This window comes from Pollicipes pollicipes, unplaced genomic scaffold, assembly GCF_011947565.3.
Source record: "Pollicipes pollicipes isolate AB1234 unplaced genomic scaffold, Ppol_2.1 Scaffold_6138;HRSCAF=7277_pilon_pilon_pilon, whole genome shotgun sequence".
In the NCBI taxonomy this organism is placed as follows: Eukaryota; Metazoa; Arthropoda; class Thecostraca; order Pollicipedomorpha; family Pollicipedidae; genus Pollicipes; species Pollicipes pollicipes.
In genome coordinates, this window is record NW_023596818.1 from 19,223,577 (window position 1) to 19,239,609 (window position 16,033).

A 16,033-nucleotide genomic window follows, 5' to 3' on the forward strand; every position below is an offset into this window, starting at 1 on the left:
GACTTGCACGCTGCAATTCGCATGTTGAATAATGATTTCCATGGTGTCAGGTTAAAGAAAAAGTTTTCCGAAAATCGCCTTTACATGCTCACATCTACGAGGCCATACCTTGTACCGACACCAAACCTAAACAGGCATAATCCTAGTCCCTTAACCACAGGTGTATAGTTTGATATGCTTTGGGAATATGTTTATGATGGAGTGTTCCGTTACGGTCCACATGGGAACCAGCCGCGAGTGGCCCGTGAAATCGTCGGGCGCCGCCGGGCGCCTGCTACGGCCGCCTGCACAGGCCGTAGATCGCCGTGCAATGTTCCTCAGAAACCGTCGCTGCTCGGAAGCTAGAAACGATAGGGACACGTCTTTGGTGTCAAGAAACACGCGCAATAGATGTCCCACAGACAACTAGAAAATCCGGCGCGTTTGCTCGATATGCTGGAGAGGTATCCCCCAACCAGGAGGGGGGAGGGACCTGAATTATGATTTCTTTCTTTACAGGTGCCCTTGGATTTAGGTACCCCTTGAGATAGAGATCATGCGGTCAAAAGGGAAGGTTTAGTGTCCATTCGTCTAAGGAGCTGTTCCAAGATATTTGTAAGGGACAGACATAGATTTGTGGTGCTCCGAAAATGGTGCCTGTTGAAATAAATGTTATAGCGCCCCAAAAGGAGGGTTTGGTGCCCCTTGGCTGAATGAACCCGTCCAAAAATTTGTCAAAAGAGAGGCACGTACGTTGCGGTGCCCGGGGACTTGATTCATCTCAAAAACGGAAGTTGTCAGTCCTTTGTGATGCCCCTGGACTTTGGTGTTGCCTGAGCATACATATTATGGGGTTCCGAAGGGATTGGTGCGACTTACAAACGACTTTGTGGGCTACTTTCGCGGTCCCACAATCTCATGGGTGTCCCCCAAGGAGAGAGGGGGGGCGGGGGAGCACAGCCACTCACTTCTTCCTTGAATTCCGCCCTGGATGGTGCCGTGTTGAAATGCTTGCATTTTTCAGGTGCTGCAATCGCGAAATATTCTGCGTGCCAATAAAGTATTGGGCAGTTTCAAGCTGGACATCGCCACTGTCTGGGCTCAAACAGGTGAGACAGTTCACCCCATCGCCACTGTCTGGGCTCAAACAGGTGAGACAGTTCACCCCATCGCCACTGTCTGGGCTCAAACAGGTGAGACAGCTCACCCCATCGCCACTGTCTGGGGCCAAACAGGTGAGACAGCTCACCCCATCGCCACTGTCTGGGCCCAAACAGGTGAGACAGCTCACCCCATCGCCACTGTCTGGGCTCAAACAGGTGAGACAGCTCACCCCAGCGCCACTGTCTGGGCCCAAACAGGTAAGACAGTTCACCCCATCGCCACTGTCTGGGCTCAAACAGGTGAGACAGCTCACCCCATCGCCACTGTCTGGGCACAAACAGGTGAGACAGTTCACCCCAGCGTTACCAGGTGGCGCCACGCACCTGCGCGTGACAAGGCCTTCACTTTGTCTCCATGTTATGATGCTGTTCCATAGTGACCCGATGCACATCTTTACGAACTAGCTTACTGACATTTCTCTTGCTGTTTTTGTGAACTGTTCTTGCCAGCACCGTTTTCAGTGGTCAATACACTAAATGTATTTCATTGGCATGTAGGACGTCACCCATGCTATGTGCCTGCCATGTCGTCATTCGTATGCTTTACTAAACGCAGACTCTGCAATCATGTGGGAAATGCGTGCAGTTAAGAACTACTGTTGTTACCGGATTTTAAGGGCGCGTCCACTAAGGTTTAAGGCACTTTAAGGGCGTGTAAGGCTGGTTTATTTGTGCCCAAAATTTAGAACTATGGTGGCAACCATCATTATACTTGCATACTTTGGATCTGAAAACATCTCGCATTTTGGTTTTTCATGCGTATTTCGAATCCAAATCATGTCACAAAGAGACATGGAATGGGAATATTCGGTTGAAGGGTCTGAAAGGCCTCATTGTCAGGGTTCGAAACGGTACGATTCACTCGTCATATCCCTGTTAAGCACACCACTTTATCACACAATTACCTGCACTATTTTTCATCAGCCTCTTCTGATAAGCTGTCGACCGTTAAATGCATATTATCGGTAAACGAAGGAAACCATCATCGCTATCACCAAGCGTCAAATCTTAAATGGGATTTTTTTACAATTGTATAGAAACTCGGCTACTCGGCTCTGTAGCTTGGCCTTTTAGCAAACCGAACGAAGCATTGCTGCAACATTTATGAGGCGCTGAAGTTAAGTAAACTCGAAACGCATAAGCCAGCAATTAGCAAACACGCACTGTAGGCATGGGTGGACAAATTACATTCGCTGGGATTTCCGTGAAGGAGTGGAGTCCGCTCCGATGGCACCAGCCGGGTGATGTTTGACGAGCGGCTCCCCTGAGTGTTGACCGAAGAGCTCGCCAGGGTTTGACGAGCGGCCGCTCTGAATGCTGGCTGAGCAGCGCGGTAAGGTTTGACGAGCGGCCCCTATGAGTGTCGGCTGAGGAGCACGGTCAAGCTTGACAAGCGGACCCTCTGAGTGTCGGCTGGGGAGCACGGTTAAGCTTGACAAGCGGCCCCTCTGAGTGTTGGCTGAGGAGCACGGTTAAGCTTGACAAGCGGACCCTCCGAGTGTCGGCTGAGGAGCACGGTTAAGCTTGACGAGCGGACCCTCTGAGTGTCGGCTGAGGAGCACGGTTAAGCTTGACGAGCGGACCCCCTGAGTATCGGCTGAGAAGGGCGGTTAAGCTTGACAAACGGACCCTCTGAGTGTTGGCTGAGGAGCACGGTAAAGCTTGACAAGCGGCCCCTCTGAGTGTCGGCTGAGAAGGGCGGTTAGGTTTGACGAGCGGCCCCTCTGAGTGTCGGCTGAGAAGGGCGGTTGGATGACGCAGCATGATGGAGCTCTGGGACAGCGGGCCAGCACTAGAGAGCGGGATCTTGGCAGGTGGAGGACACGAAAGGCGGAGCCTTCGTCTCGCCATGGTGTTTGTTCTGCTTTTGGCTGCATGACGTCGCACTGCGGCCTGTTCTTTACGGCTAGACCGGTAGTTTATTCATCTTGACCTTTTACGAAGCGAGGAATGCTCTCTTTGATTGCCCACACGGTAGCTCTCACCGGGACCATTACGAGCACCACGACTGAAATTGAAGCAGACCGGTATGAATGATGAAATTACTAGTTAGGGCAGCAATGACAACTTCTGGCGTTTTTTTCAGCAAGGCCTCAGTCTAGCTCGGTGTAACATTACGACCAAATTAGGAATTTTTGAATTAATGGTTGAGGGTGTAGCATCCATAAAGTATCCATCACACCCATCCATCTTACCAACATATCACATCAATCTATCCATCTCGCGAGATGCGATAAGGAAAGACGCCGACGAGGAATGCAAGGCTAGAAAGGAGTCTCCTCGCAAAGAGTTTCTACACTGACCGTGATGGCGTTTAAACTAGCAACGAGAAGCAACCGGATTTCAGTGTTTTTAATGAAGGATCCGTGTCAACCATGCATCAGTTTCGTAACTTGTGCGACTTGGTCATAACAGGCTTTTATGCAAATGGGCAAATCAAGCTCCAGTCCTTTGTCCCCTTTTCGAAACCGACATACGTTTGTCAGTCACCCGGTAATGCCAAAGCATCCACATGAGATTACACAGCGACAGCACTGTCAACCAGCCTTGTCAGTAGCCGTCATAAATTGTGCTGAGAGGAAACCACGCACCGAAGGTATGATGCGACGTAGACAATTATGTAGAACCCTCTCATCGGTGCCATTGACGTCAATGAATGGGGGCTTTGGCGGTGCTTTGCATGACGCATATAAGTAGGAGCTGCATGTATGCAAGCGATTCAGTCGTTACTTGTTCAGTCGTATTATATTTTATTGTATATCATATAGAAAAGAGAGGCAAAGAAAAGCAGGGGCAGATGTGGAAAGATAGAGGCAGAGAGCAAAACAGAGACCAAGACCGAGACCGAGACCGAGACCGAGACCGAGACCGAGACCGAGACCGAGACCGAGACCGAGACCGAGACCGAGACCGAGACCGAGACCGAGACCGAGACTGACACGGAGACCGAATTGAATAGAGATATACGCATAACAAGATAAAGGCAGCCTAATACCGAGACCATTACAGACAATTGAGTCGAGAAACAGAGACAGTGAAAGGATCAGAAGCAATAGTAGATAAGAATCAGCAGCGCGGCTAAAGCGCGGTGGCATAGAGGCACACATCGTAGCTGAAGCATGGCGCTGGAGAAAAAACTGGGCACGACGGAAGGCAGCTGAGTTGATGAGACTTTGGGGTTCTCAGTGAAACTAATGCCTGTCTGGCGAGGGTGCACACCGTAGAGCCAAAGCGTGTCCAATCACAGTTGGTGTGACTCACCGATATATATCATGCGCCACACTCAGCTGACGCTGGACTCCGTGTGGTAAATTCCGCAGAGCCGGAGAAGTCGCCGCATATTTTAGTGCCTGAGGCCACGTCTTGGAAAATATACGATGCGAAGATGGGCACGAGGTTCGCCCCTGCCCTTGCTCCTGGATGCAAAGTAGCGGCATATGTAGCTACTCAGATCTTACATGGCACAAAACACAATTCATTCATTGTCTTAAAAATGGATATCCAATGAAGGCGAGCGCTTCCGACACTCCGACGCCTGCTCGCACTTTACCACTTGGTTGATGACATGAGACGCCGTCTTTGCGCTACAGAGTAAAAGTGGGGCGTGTTGGACGAGATCTTGAGCAGTGCCATATCATGCCACCCATGCCATCTCCGGGAGTGGCCCTTATGAGCGAAGTGGCGACAGCGTTAGGTTCATTACTTCAGACGGCCTCGGAACCTGGGCCTCTTCTGTTTTCCCAGAAGAATGCGCCCTTGTGGTGTCCTGTTCAGTTATTGGCGTTTGGATTCGCCTTCGTGGCTGAAATATGCAGCGCTGCCCACTAATGTGCGAACTACAGTCAGGCTAAGCCCACAACGTCGAATGGAGAAGGTGCTCAACATATTTCCGATCGTGTTCTGTGGACCTGAAATGGTACAGTGTGAGCTCTGTTGGGTCGTTTGCAACGCTGCCCAAACATATCAGTCACATTGCCATAAACAATGAGTAATGTTAACGGCGCGCGTCAGAGCATAACAGTATAACTGAAGTGGAAAATGCATCACAGCTATTTTTAAAGGGCTTTAATGGCGGGGTAGCGGGCCTCTTTTCTCCCCGATGCTACTTACTTTGCTGGCAGCCCTACTCAGTTGGTTTCTCAGTTTTGTGCATTATTTTGGAATACACTTGACCAGGCGGTGCCCATTTGCCCATATGACCGTTTTGCGTTAAGTGATCCTGACAAAGTGCTGATGCATAGAAGATAGTGGCTTTCAGGCATCTTAGGCTACAGTGCACTGCAAACAGAGAGACACAAACAAATGCGACGAACACAGAAGATTCCGAGTGTTTAGCTTCCCCGGAGTCCGGGGTACTCTGTCCAGTTTACAACGCATCGATTAATTCTGAATGAATGGGAGACTGCGGGCGACTTAACATGGTGGTGGACGTTTGGCAGGACAAGCCCAGGGAAAATCATGTAGTAGAATGGTCGGTGGTATTCGGCACTAATATCATTAAAAATGACAGCACTGATTGAGGTGGGCTTTTGACATTTGTGACAAGCGTTTTGCAGACATCGTTGTCGTTAATGATGAGCAATTTCAGGGAAATAATCTCTACGTAGTCTGCGGCTCAGCAAGCTTTACTCTGAATTTAGGACCGTGTCAAAATGAGAGCCCTGCGTTAGACAGGAGAAGCAAAATTTCGTTAGACGATCTTGGAGAAAATGAAATTCTCCGTCCAAAATATTGGTCCGTTTTGGGAACACGGTTTTCGTTACGCCGGCTTATTGAAGCCTGCACCGGCTGCACGGTGTGCAGTTTGTGGCCAGGTGGGCAGTACCGACTCAGTCTTCCATCACTTGGGAGACGAACTGAGAAGGCGATACGCGCTGTCTTCAATTGTGATGCTTCCCCGATGTGTACTGTTGTTTTAACAGCTCTGTTCCCACCTGCTTTCTGTACGCTTGTCAGAAAGTCGAGGAAAATTCAGTTAGCTGAGGGAATCAGCTGTCAGACTGCTTGCCAAATACACATTTCACACTCTGGGCAACGAAACATCGTCCATCAGGCTTCTGGATACTTTGTGACATCTCAGTACCATTTGAATGCAATGGAGCCATTTATGGTTTATTGCATTCCATCAGTTGTAAATACCAGCGTGAGGGCTGCACCCTGCGAGTTTCTGGTTTCGAAACACTGAAGGTGCTTACAATGCACCATGTTGTCTGGGCCCTCATTCTCGCTTTTACTAGAGTCGGCATCTACGTCTCTGTGTCGCTGTTTCGTCCCAGAGCGCCAGCCGGCAGCTTTGTCCCACAAGTCACTGGTCAGGTCATGGTAGTTTACTAAACCAAACATGCTTATTGGCCTGAACTTTTAAGCTCGATGACTGGCTTGCAATCGGTGATAACGCAACTGTCTAGATCTTCAACATACGGGATTTTTCCACTTTCGCCTTTCGGGGAAGAAGCTCGGAAGCCACCTGAGATCTAAAAACCAAGCAAGCTAGAGTTGCACAGACAACGACATTGGAAATTTCCCGTGAAACTGCTTCAGATATGTGTGTATGAGCAATGGTGGATGTGGTCTAAGTCAAACCTGGTCGCTTTATAGATCCCTCCTGCCAATGCAAGAACTAAGCTGCTACGACAACGCGGAATACTGTGTTTAATATATGTTGAAGTACTCTATCAGATAGACACTAGGGGATATCACTATATATGGCCTTCGATTGGCTAGGCCGAGTCCAAGGAATGAAGACGATTGCTTTATTGACCAGTCCGATTTCTTCACGAACCAAAATAGCTCTTCACTGGTAACAAGGGCTTTAGAAAAATATTCGAAGCTGTGAAATTTGCAATTAAGCTCTAAATAATTTGACCCTTAACTATCAAATTTGGTAATAAGAAACAAAGTTCGAGCTAGCTTCATCTTCGATGATTCGACATTTCAAAGCTCAAAAACGACAGCACTGCCCTTCAGAGTGATAAATATAAGAAAATGAGTGTGGAGAAACTACTTAGAATGCATTTACTGTCAGATATCAACATTAATTTGCTACGTCTGAGCAGAATATCAGCGACATGACCTCATGCGGCAGCCGGTCGGCACCCTCCTCCGGCGATCGGTCACAGAGGCGCGTCCAGAGGCGGCTCCGATTCCGTCCCCAGCTTGCGAATCTATCGGCACCCACCTCCCCATCCCCACGCCGTGCAGACCACACGGTCCACTCCCTGTATCTCTCGGAGAAAGACGCCCACTCCTGTCACTGTGGTGGCGGTGGGAGATTTCTCCCGCTTCAGTGGGGCGACCCAGTTCCTTCAACATGTCTCCCAACATTTTCAGACAATCCGAGTCATTTTCTGAGTCCCACATAACTTGATTCTACGTCGGCGCTAACCATCTGTTCGCATCATTCATCACCATCTCATCTGCCTCTTTCTCCTAGTTCTTGACACCCCGGCTCGTCAGACGCGGCTGCCTTCTTCCCACGGGTTTCAACTGATCGAAATAACGTATGAAACGATGCCTTAAGTTGCCCTTTCTTTTCATGCGGTATATCTTTCATTGTCGGCAGCTAATCTCTACAAAAGGGCGTCCCAACGGGGCTGGACTTCGCCTGGAATTCCTGGCTTTTGTGAAATATTCATAAACACCCGATTCCCCAGACGATAAGGGACCATATCTGTCGTGTATGTACCAGCATCCAATCATTACTGTTTTTTTCTGCTCCTCTCTGACTGCTCTGTGCTAAAACGGCCTGCAGAGTCTTCCTCTGTTCGAGCTATCTCAGAAGTGCGTGGGTCCCGGCCAAGCGGGAAAATAGGAGACCTGCCTGTTGCGTTACGCGGAGCTGATTTATATTGAAATCCCAAAACACTCAGACACCTGTCGCATTCACATTCCGACTCCTGCAAATTGCGACGGATCAGAGCACTGATTGTGTGGCTCGCTTTTTCCATATTCCGATTGGATTGCAGATGGAATGCACGAACCGTGTTTTGTCTATGCCCATTGATTGTGCCTACACCACCAGAAGCTGGCTGTTCGTTGAATTCCAGACCACGATCCGTCATTATGGATTCCGTCGGACCGTGACGGTGCACCACAATCTCGATCGGTGAGCTGGCGTCGGGTTCTGCCGATTTGTCTGGAATCGTGGTCAACACGTCACTTCTTGTCAGAAGGTCCAGTGCGACCAAAATGTGGGAGACTGAACGGCTGACAAAACCTGCTGACAACCCCATGCTCCAAGCCTACGCAGCCGATCGACACCAAACCTGCATCAGTCGATGCCGCTTGGTCAATAACCCAACCTCTCCAGAAAAAAGTAACCTTGCGCCGTGTCAAAGACCACCAAACACATAAAAAACGGAAATCTAGGGTTACAGCCTGTCCCATGCTCCGGGCATATGGGACCGATTGGCACAAAACCTTTACCAAGCTGCCTTTGAGTGACTTCACTGGCTTCCACTTCAGCCAAATCGACGTTGATCAACCCGATCCATTTAGGTTTGCCACCCCCACTAGGGCCGTCTTCACGTCCGCCACCTTGCCAGGAACGGAATGGACATCATGGGCATAATGGACTTGGCCCAAGACGGACAGAATCTAGTGCGGACGGAAAAAACCCGCTCCGAGAGGAAGCGCTGTGTTGGCTGCATGCTCATTGACTGGGACGGGGCACGCTAAACAATGACCACGCACGCGATCAGAGCTCGCGCATGAACCGGCCTCCGGACGCGCGGCCCCCGCGGCCGGTGATACTGTGCCGGCGGACGCTCCGCTGGCGGTCTGTGACCTGCCGCGTGGCATCTCACGCTTGCCAGCCAGCGGGGCCGAGGACAACTGAATATTACATATAGTCCGAGTCATTCATGAGGATTGGAATGTGGATATTCACACTAGACCGAGCCAGGCAAGGACTGACGGAGACTCCACAACGTTCCATTTGTCGAGGATGCGGATCATGCGCAGCATTTCTAGAAATCGACCAAAGTCGTCCGCTTGTGCGTAAATGATCCTTTCAGATAATAATATCACCGTAAAATGATATGCAAGGCACGCGGAAGCTCGCTGCATCTGAGTGCCATGTAACCGCTTGTCCAGCGATACACGAAAACCCCCTAAATAAAGCACCCGCTCGATGTAGTTTACTTGAAAGGACTTAAACAACGCCAGAACATCGTTTCCAAAGATGGCCTGAGCGGACAAACAGACTTTCGTCAGCAGGACCTGAACGTCATTTATCGTTACCGGACCGATCAAAGTATTTGCTTAAACCATACCAACACATTTCAATGCCTTGCGGTTGGATGGGATCAGGTGCACAACAGCTGGAGTGAGTGGCAACCAACTGACCCGTGAAAGACCACGACCACGCACACGAAGCAAACAGACCTGGGAATTGAGGGGACCTTTGACCTCAGGTCCGGTTACCACCGGTTTCGCCGCGGTAACCCTCCTCAGTTTAAAGCCTGGGGATACTTGTGCTGAGTGTGCCCTAGCTCATGACAACGCCAGCATATAACAGGGGGCGGGCGCCCGCGACCGCGGCCCAATGGTGCCCGAGTGCGCTTCACCTTCTGGTGACTAGAAAAGGACCGCATATCCAACATCGCATTCATTCACATTCGTCTGTCCCGGAAACCGGCCCAGCCCGACCCGAGCTCCGGCTAGCCCGGCCCTGCTGCACCGCTGCCCTCCCCCTGGGCGCGTTCCTGTGCGCCGCCGCCTGTGCGCCGCCGGCCAGCTCACCCTGGCCGGGTCACGTGCCATTTCCCGTCCCCCTGAGTCGACCTCTAATTGACCCGCCTGGCTGCGAATGACGTCATACCGCCCCCGGCGACAGCGCCAGACGACCGGCAGGCCGGCCGGCGGCCGCGTGGACCTCGAGCGCGGAACACGGAACACGGAACACGGAACACGGCACGGGAGAGCTCGGCTACCTCGTTACGGAAATGATCAACTGCTCCCTTCTTTACAGCAGACCCCTCCCCAACTGAACTGACTTAGGCCGGCGAACGATGGACAGCCCCTTACTTTGTTTTGCGCATACCGACATCTCATCAAGGTCAGTGCAGGGATCCAGTGCTGGGTTACAACAGACGTAACTGTGCCACAACATCGGACGAAATCCGCCCAAGAATCGACTCTCGACTCTTCAGAGCGCGGCGGCTCGTGCAGCCATGCCAGGCTCCGAGCTACGAAGCGCACAGTTACAGCAAGTTATTTCGATTAAGGCGCACCCACGTGGTGGTTGTTCTGCGCCTGCTGGTGTCGTACAAAAAAAGAGGAAAACACAAACAGTACAGAGGTACACCTATACGCATAGACACACAGTTTCAGTCGATGAGACAGCGATTTAAAACAGTCAAGAATGCCTGGCGCGAGGGGGCGCGGATGGCCGCCGCGGGCAGCCGGTTCCACGCGGCGGCGACGCGGCACGGAACGTGTCGCTGGGTGGCGCTCAGTCGAACTCACCATGAAACAAGGGGAATGAAACGGCAAAAAACATGCCGTTTGTCTCGGAGGGCTGCTTGCGGCTGTGGCTGCACCGGTGCTGGTACCAGCTCCTCGATGGACCGAGTTCTCGACGCAGCGCCGACGTCAGGCTTCGAACATCCCTTGTGGCCTCTTCGAACAGCACTTTTATCACCGCCATCCGCGAGCCGAGTCCAAAAAGCGTCTTCCCCACCGCTTTTTCTGCCCCCCCCCTCCCCCTGCCAGCCGAAAGACATCAGTCCGTCGCAAAAAGTCTTTCAACTCTTCTCCATCGCACCACACCAATTTCTCTCTGGCCTGCGTTTGGCACACCCCACTTGGCACGCCCCACTTGCTTCACCCGCGTGATATGCGCGTGCCCTCACTGGTATCAGAAGACTGACCTCCCGGTGACCTCTGACCGCGGCGGCCGGTCAACCCCCGCCTCCGGCGGTCGGCCGCGAGGGCGTGGCTAGGTACACGTACTAGAAACGCACTACATCACAGTGTATTTAGGCCCCCAACTAGCCGTTGATGCCCGTCTTACAGTCCGGCTCGATTGGCCGACGTCTGTTCGACTCATGGTTAGGCAAGCGCGCCTTGGTGTGAACATCTAGCCGAACAGGCTGCAATTGGGTGAGAAGGATAACAAAATTGATTGGCTTAGTTTCTGCTTAGTTCTTATGCCTGAGATGCATGGAAGGGATTTGTCATAACCAAAGCGGATTTCCGGAATGCAGTTGTCCCATCATGAGGCAGATTTTCTTAAAGGGAGTGTTCCATATTTGTATGGGCTTTTAATGCAGTTGTTCCATCACGAGGTGGAGTTTCTTAAAGGGAGTGTTCCATATTTGTATGGGCTTTTAGTCTGAAATGACCGTCTTGGTGCTCATTCGGCGCAGTTCACAGCCCTGTCCTAAAGAGCTAAGACCTTCTAGTTTCTGACCTAAACGCCCTCAAAGATGTGCAGACTATTTCGTGCAAAGTACGCCTTGGTTGCCCAGGCGTCCACATTAACATCACTCAAATTCTACTATTCCACTGGCCATACGGCGAAGGCCAAGAAAATATAATTATCGAATGACTGATAGCTGGCGTTTGTGAGCACGATGTCCAGATACAATGGTCGCCAATTGGTCCTCATCCAATGTTGCACAGGGTTTGCAAGATTCTGACACGAATTACGTTCAGTGCTACACCATACAAGATGTACATTCTTCCCAGTTGCTACAAGACCTGAAATCGTACAACTTAAGGACAGCGCTATGACTGAGCATCTGAATACAAGTCAGTGTTTTAAACTTACGATAGATATGCAAGAACACCATGAGAAAGGACCAAGGCACGAGCAGTTAACGGTACTTAACGTTCCGCACACAGCCAGTACCGCCGCGGGCCACATCTCGGGAGATCGGAGAACTGCAAGTGAGTGCTGTCGTAGAAACGTCCCGTGACACAATCAAACAACGACGTATTGAGGAGAATATTTAGTGAACAGGTAATTTTTGTTGTCTTGAACATTCTTTTCTAAGTAAAAGTATGCCAATAGTTAGAAGTAAGCTTATTTCACCACATCTGATGCTTGTTCAATTTCTTCAAATTTCCTTTGGCGTGTCAAGTGGTTTTCAGTCTCAACATGTCCAGAACGATAAAAATGTTGCCATTTCGAAACGTTATGCAAAACGTTGCCTGTAGGTGATCAAGCAACTTCTCCGTAACGCCACGACCGGGGATGCTGCCATATGTGAAGGCATCACCAAACGCGTTACCGATTTGAAGCTACTTCCATCCTCCTAACTATCCGTGGTAAAACTAAAATGGTAAAAACGTGGTAAAAAAACAACACCGGAAGCAGCGAGCGTTTGACGAAACTAAAAATGCTGCATCAGTTACGACTAGGTAACATAACTTCTGCGTATCTAACTTCGAAACATGTATTCATGTATGAAGCATTACTCGCCTCACGGCTTGAAGGCTGTCAATTTTGCTCGTAGCCGAGATAAAGCTTAGCAATGGTCAGTGCTCCTCATGAACATTGCGCCTTATCAGACAAGGATGAAACATGTTGAACAGCTCCCAACGGAGGCAAAGGAACAAACCCGTCCCTTGTTCACTTAAGTCCTTGCAGTTAATCTGACCCAGTTCGAATTTAAAGGGCAATATTTTATGCGGTATGCATTGTGCTGACTTTTTAAGATGGAACTAGCGGAGCGCTCGCAGAAATCAAGCGAGGAGAGGATGGGTGAGAGAGAATGGGAATGGGAAGATAGGGAAAGAGAGAGGCGTCAGATCGAGGGGAGAGAGAGAGAGAGAGAGAGAGAGAGAGAGAGAGAGAGAGAGAGAGAGAGAGAGAGAGAGAGAGAGAGAGAGAGAGAGAGAGAGAGAGAGGAGAGAGAGAGAGAGAAGAGAGAGAGAGAGAGAGAGAGAGAGAGAGAGAGAGAGAGAGAGAGAGAGAGATAGAGAGAGGGAGAGAGGGAGAGAGTAAAGGGATCAGATCGAGGAGAAGAGGAGGATCGAGACAAGAGAAAGAGTCAGCGATCTCCATTTTACTTTCCTTTGAAGTAATTGGACTTGGTACTATTAGTACCTGAAGGCCGAATAAGTGAGGTGGCGAAATTGCGACCCAGTCAGACGGGCAGATATCAGCAGTGAAGATCTCCTGAAAAGCCCGCCAACATTTGCAGACTGGCTTAGCATACTGAGAAGCTAGCATTACAAATATCCAGGAACTCCAGTATGCTATGTGGTACAAAATGAACGTAAAACTTGCAGTGATGTGCTCATGTACCTTATGTTCCAGCAGTTCTGCAGCATTTGCTAGATTTTTCTCGCCCAGTATTCTCTTTTGTACTTGTATGCAGTGGGGCTCAGACGGGCAGTGTGGGCTCAAGCTAGCATATGGGAGCGGGGGGGGGGGGGGGGGAGGGGGCGAAAGTATATCAAGTCACTCCCCTGCCCAACACCTATGAATTTAATGTCCCCAAACTACATAGTTCCAAACGGCATATCATATCATTGCATTGCACGTTGGCGCCGTTCTCATTCCGGCCCCCTTGGTTATGTGATGGGATGCGTGGCTGCAAGAGCCGGTGTTTTAAAGTCTGACGACTTTTCTTGAATAAATTGGCCATTGTGTGTCAAAATTCGGTTTGAGCTCGCTTCACCACGCAGAAGCCCCTTCAGGCACTTTTGCTGGGAGGCACATCGGCGCGAATGACGGCCAGTTCCGAGGCCGGCCTGGCGTCCACGACCCTCCGTCCGCGCCCGGCCGGTCCGTGGTATCCAAGCTGATCGCGCTCAGCGGATTTGTGATGCGTATAAATTGCAGAGAGCTTATGGATCCGCCGCAGATCTCGGGGCAATAAAGACATCAAGGAATGGGTTTACATAAATGGCTGTGCATATCAGCCAAGTTACTCGACTTATGGAAGCAGGCAGTCTTACTAATGGAGGTAGCTGGATGCATCCAATCATTCCTTTACCTGCCCTTTAACATTACTGGAGCCGTCATTGATTTAGATACGGATCATGTTTATCGTAAAATACTTTATATGTCTGCAGGATTTCACTCTTTTATGCAAGGTATCCTTTACATGCACTAAACACGCAACCAACAGGCTCTAAACAAAACTAAATGCAATTTACCAAGCTCCGGTAAATTTCTGGAAAAAACAAGACATGTTTTTATCCTCTTTTGCTCTCCTTAGTGTGTCATGCATGAATGGTACCTATTGCAGTTGCCGCGCCCTTAAAACCTCTACTAACTAATATTAACTGGTCAACTAACCAATACTAACTAACCAGCTGATAAGTGCGCCACGGATATCTCCGAAACCAATGTGTGTCAAAAGAGAGTTTACGCTCCGGCGGTAATTTTGAGCTCCGAACAATACAATCAGCCTCGTAGATTTCTAGGTTTCAGGGTCTCAACATCTTAAACTGTCTCCCGTCATGCAGTGAAATCCACCGCATGAAAATAGAGTTAAACCCTCAGGCCCACTCGGCAAACGGGCTAGTGCAAAACTATTCCACGTTTCGGACCATCTGGGCATCGGGCTCAACACCTGCACAACAAGACGAGTTTGCGAAGAGTTCTGTTCCAACGGCACTCGAGCAAACCAACCACGCGATCACTGCCCCTGAGCCCTGCCTCTCCGCCTCCAGACCACCAGTTCTACCACAAGTGGGCACTGCTGACCGACCCGGACGACCCCTGCGGCGGCCCCAAGGGGTACGTCAAGTGTGACATCAGCGTCATCGGCAAGGGTGACACAGTCAAGGCGCCCACGAGAACCGACAAGGACGAGGACGACATCGAGGCGTGAGTACTGCGCGTGAAGCGTGAGTGGCCGTGCTCGAGGCATGGGTGCTGTGCGCGAGGCAAGGGTGTCGCGTGCGAGGCATGGGTGTCGGGCACGAGGCAAGGATGTCGCGCGCGGGGCAAGGGTGTCGCGCGGAGCAAGGGTGTCGCGCACGAGGTATGGGTGCTGCGTTTAGGGCATGATAACCACAGATGAGGCGTGAGTAGTGCAAGTGTGTGTGGGGGGGGGGGAGGGGGGAGTAGAATGCGTAGGGCATGAGTGCCGCAGATGAGGCATGAGTGCCGTGCCTTAATAGAGTGCAAATCACCAGGCACGTCGCGAGACGCGTGAAGAGATAGCGCGCGCGCCTGAGTGTGGCTGGTGGATGTGAGACGTAGGTGTCGTGTGCGAGAGAGGAGAAATAGGTTTAGGCTCTACTGGCATGCTGACTTGGTGCGATTTGTCGGCGGCCGAGGTTTTACTGGGCTCACATGCATCGCTCGCTTCCTAACAGTCTCTGAATATGGTGTGTCAAGGACGGAATGGATGTTTGACACGGGCTGGTACTGTTCTGCTCTACTAGATGTTATTACCCAACATTTTTGGTATGGGCTGCTCAACCACACCGGCAGCTCAGGTGCGGTTCGTCCGTAGCGTCTGCTTCGCTTAATGTCATTCACGGCCTCGCCATTTTTGCTTGTTCGCCAAAGACTGCCACCAATAGATTCAGCATGGTTTTCCTGGATCTTTCCTTTACGGTTCATTGTGCTGAACTTGCACTTCTGCTCCTGAACACCGTTGCTAAATACGACCCATGTCATTACATCTTGCCTGACCATGCGTAATTAATTTGTTAGCATTTTTCCCTAAGTTCTCTTCGTCGAAGGACAGAACGGAGCGGCCAAGCGTGATGTTAGACTATACGTCACCGCGACCTGCGCACATATCGTTCTTGAATGGGACCCGCTTTGCAGAAGTACGGAACCCCATTCTGCCGCTGTTATGACAGTTTAAAACACGCGATTACGGTTCTCACGATTTATTACCCTAGCTTGCGTCAAACGTGTGGCTCCATGTGGTACGGCAGGCCGCTGGTGTCCAGTGCATAATTACAGGTGGTAT

General features: G+C 50.6%; 1 protein-coding gene across 1 annotated transcript in view; it reads left to right on the forward strand.

Annotated features, from left to right (window-relative positions):
• LOC119105419 (otoferlin) overlaps nucleotides 1-16,033 on the forward strand; it is a 283,009-nt gene that overhangs the window by 139,751 nt on the left and 127,225 nt on the right. The window contains exons 9-10 of the mRNA XM_037228883.1: nucleotides 1,004-1,088; nucleotides 14,775-14,931. Coding sequence (XP_037084778.1) covers nucleotides 1,004-1,088; nucleotides 14,775-14,931 — 242 coding nt within the window. The remainder of the gene's footprint in view (nucleotides 1-1,003; nucleotides 1,089-14,774; nucleotides 14,932-16,033) is intronic.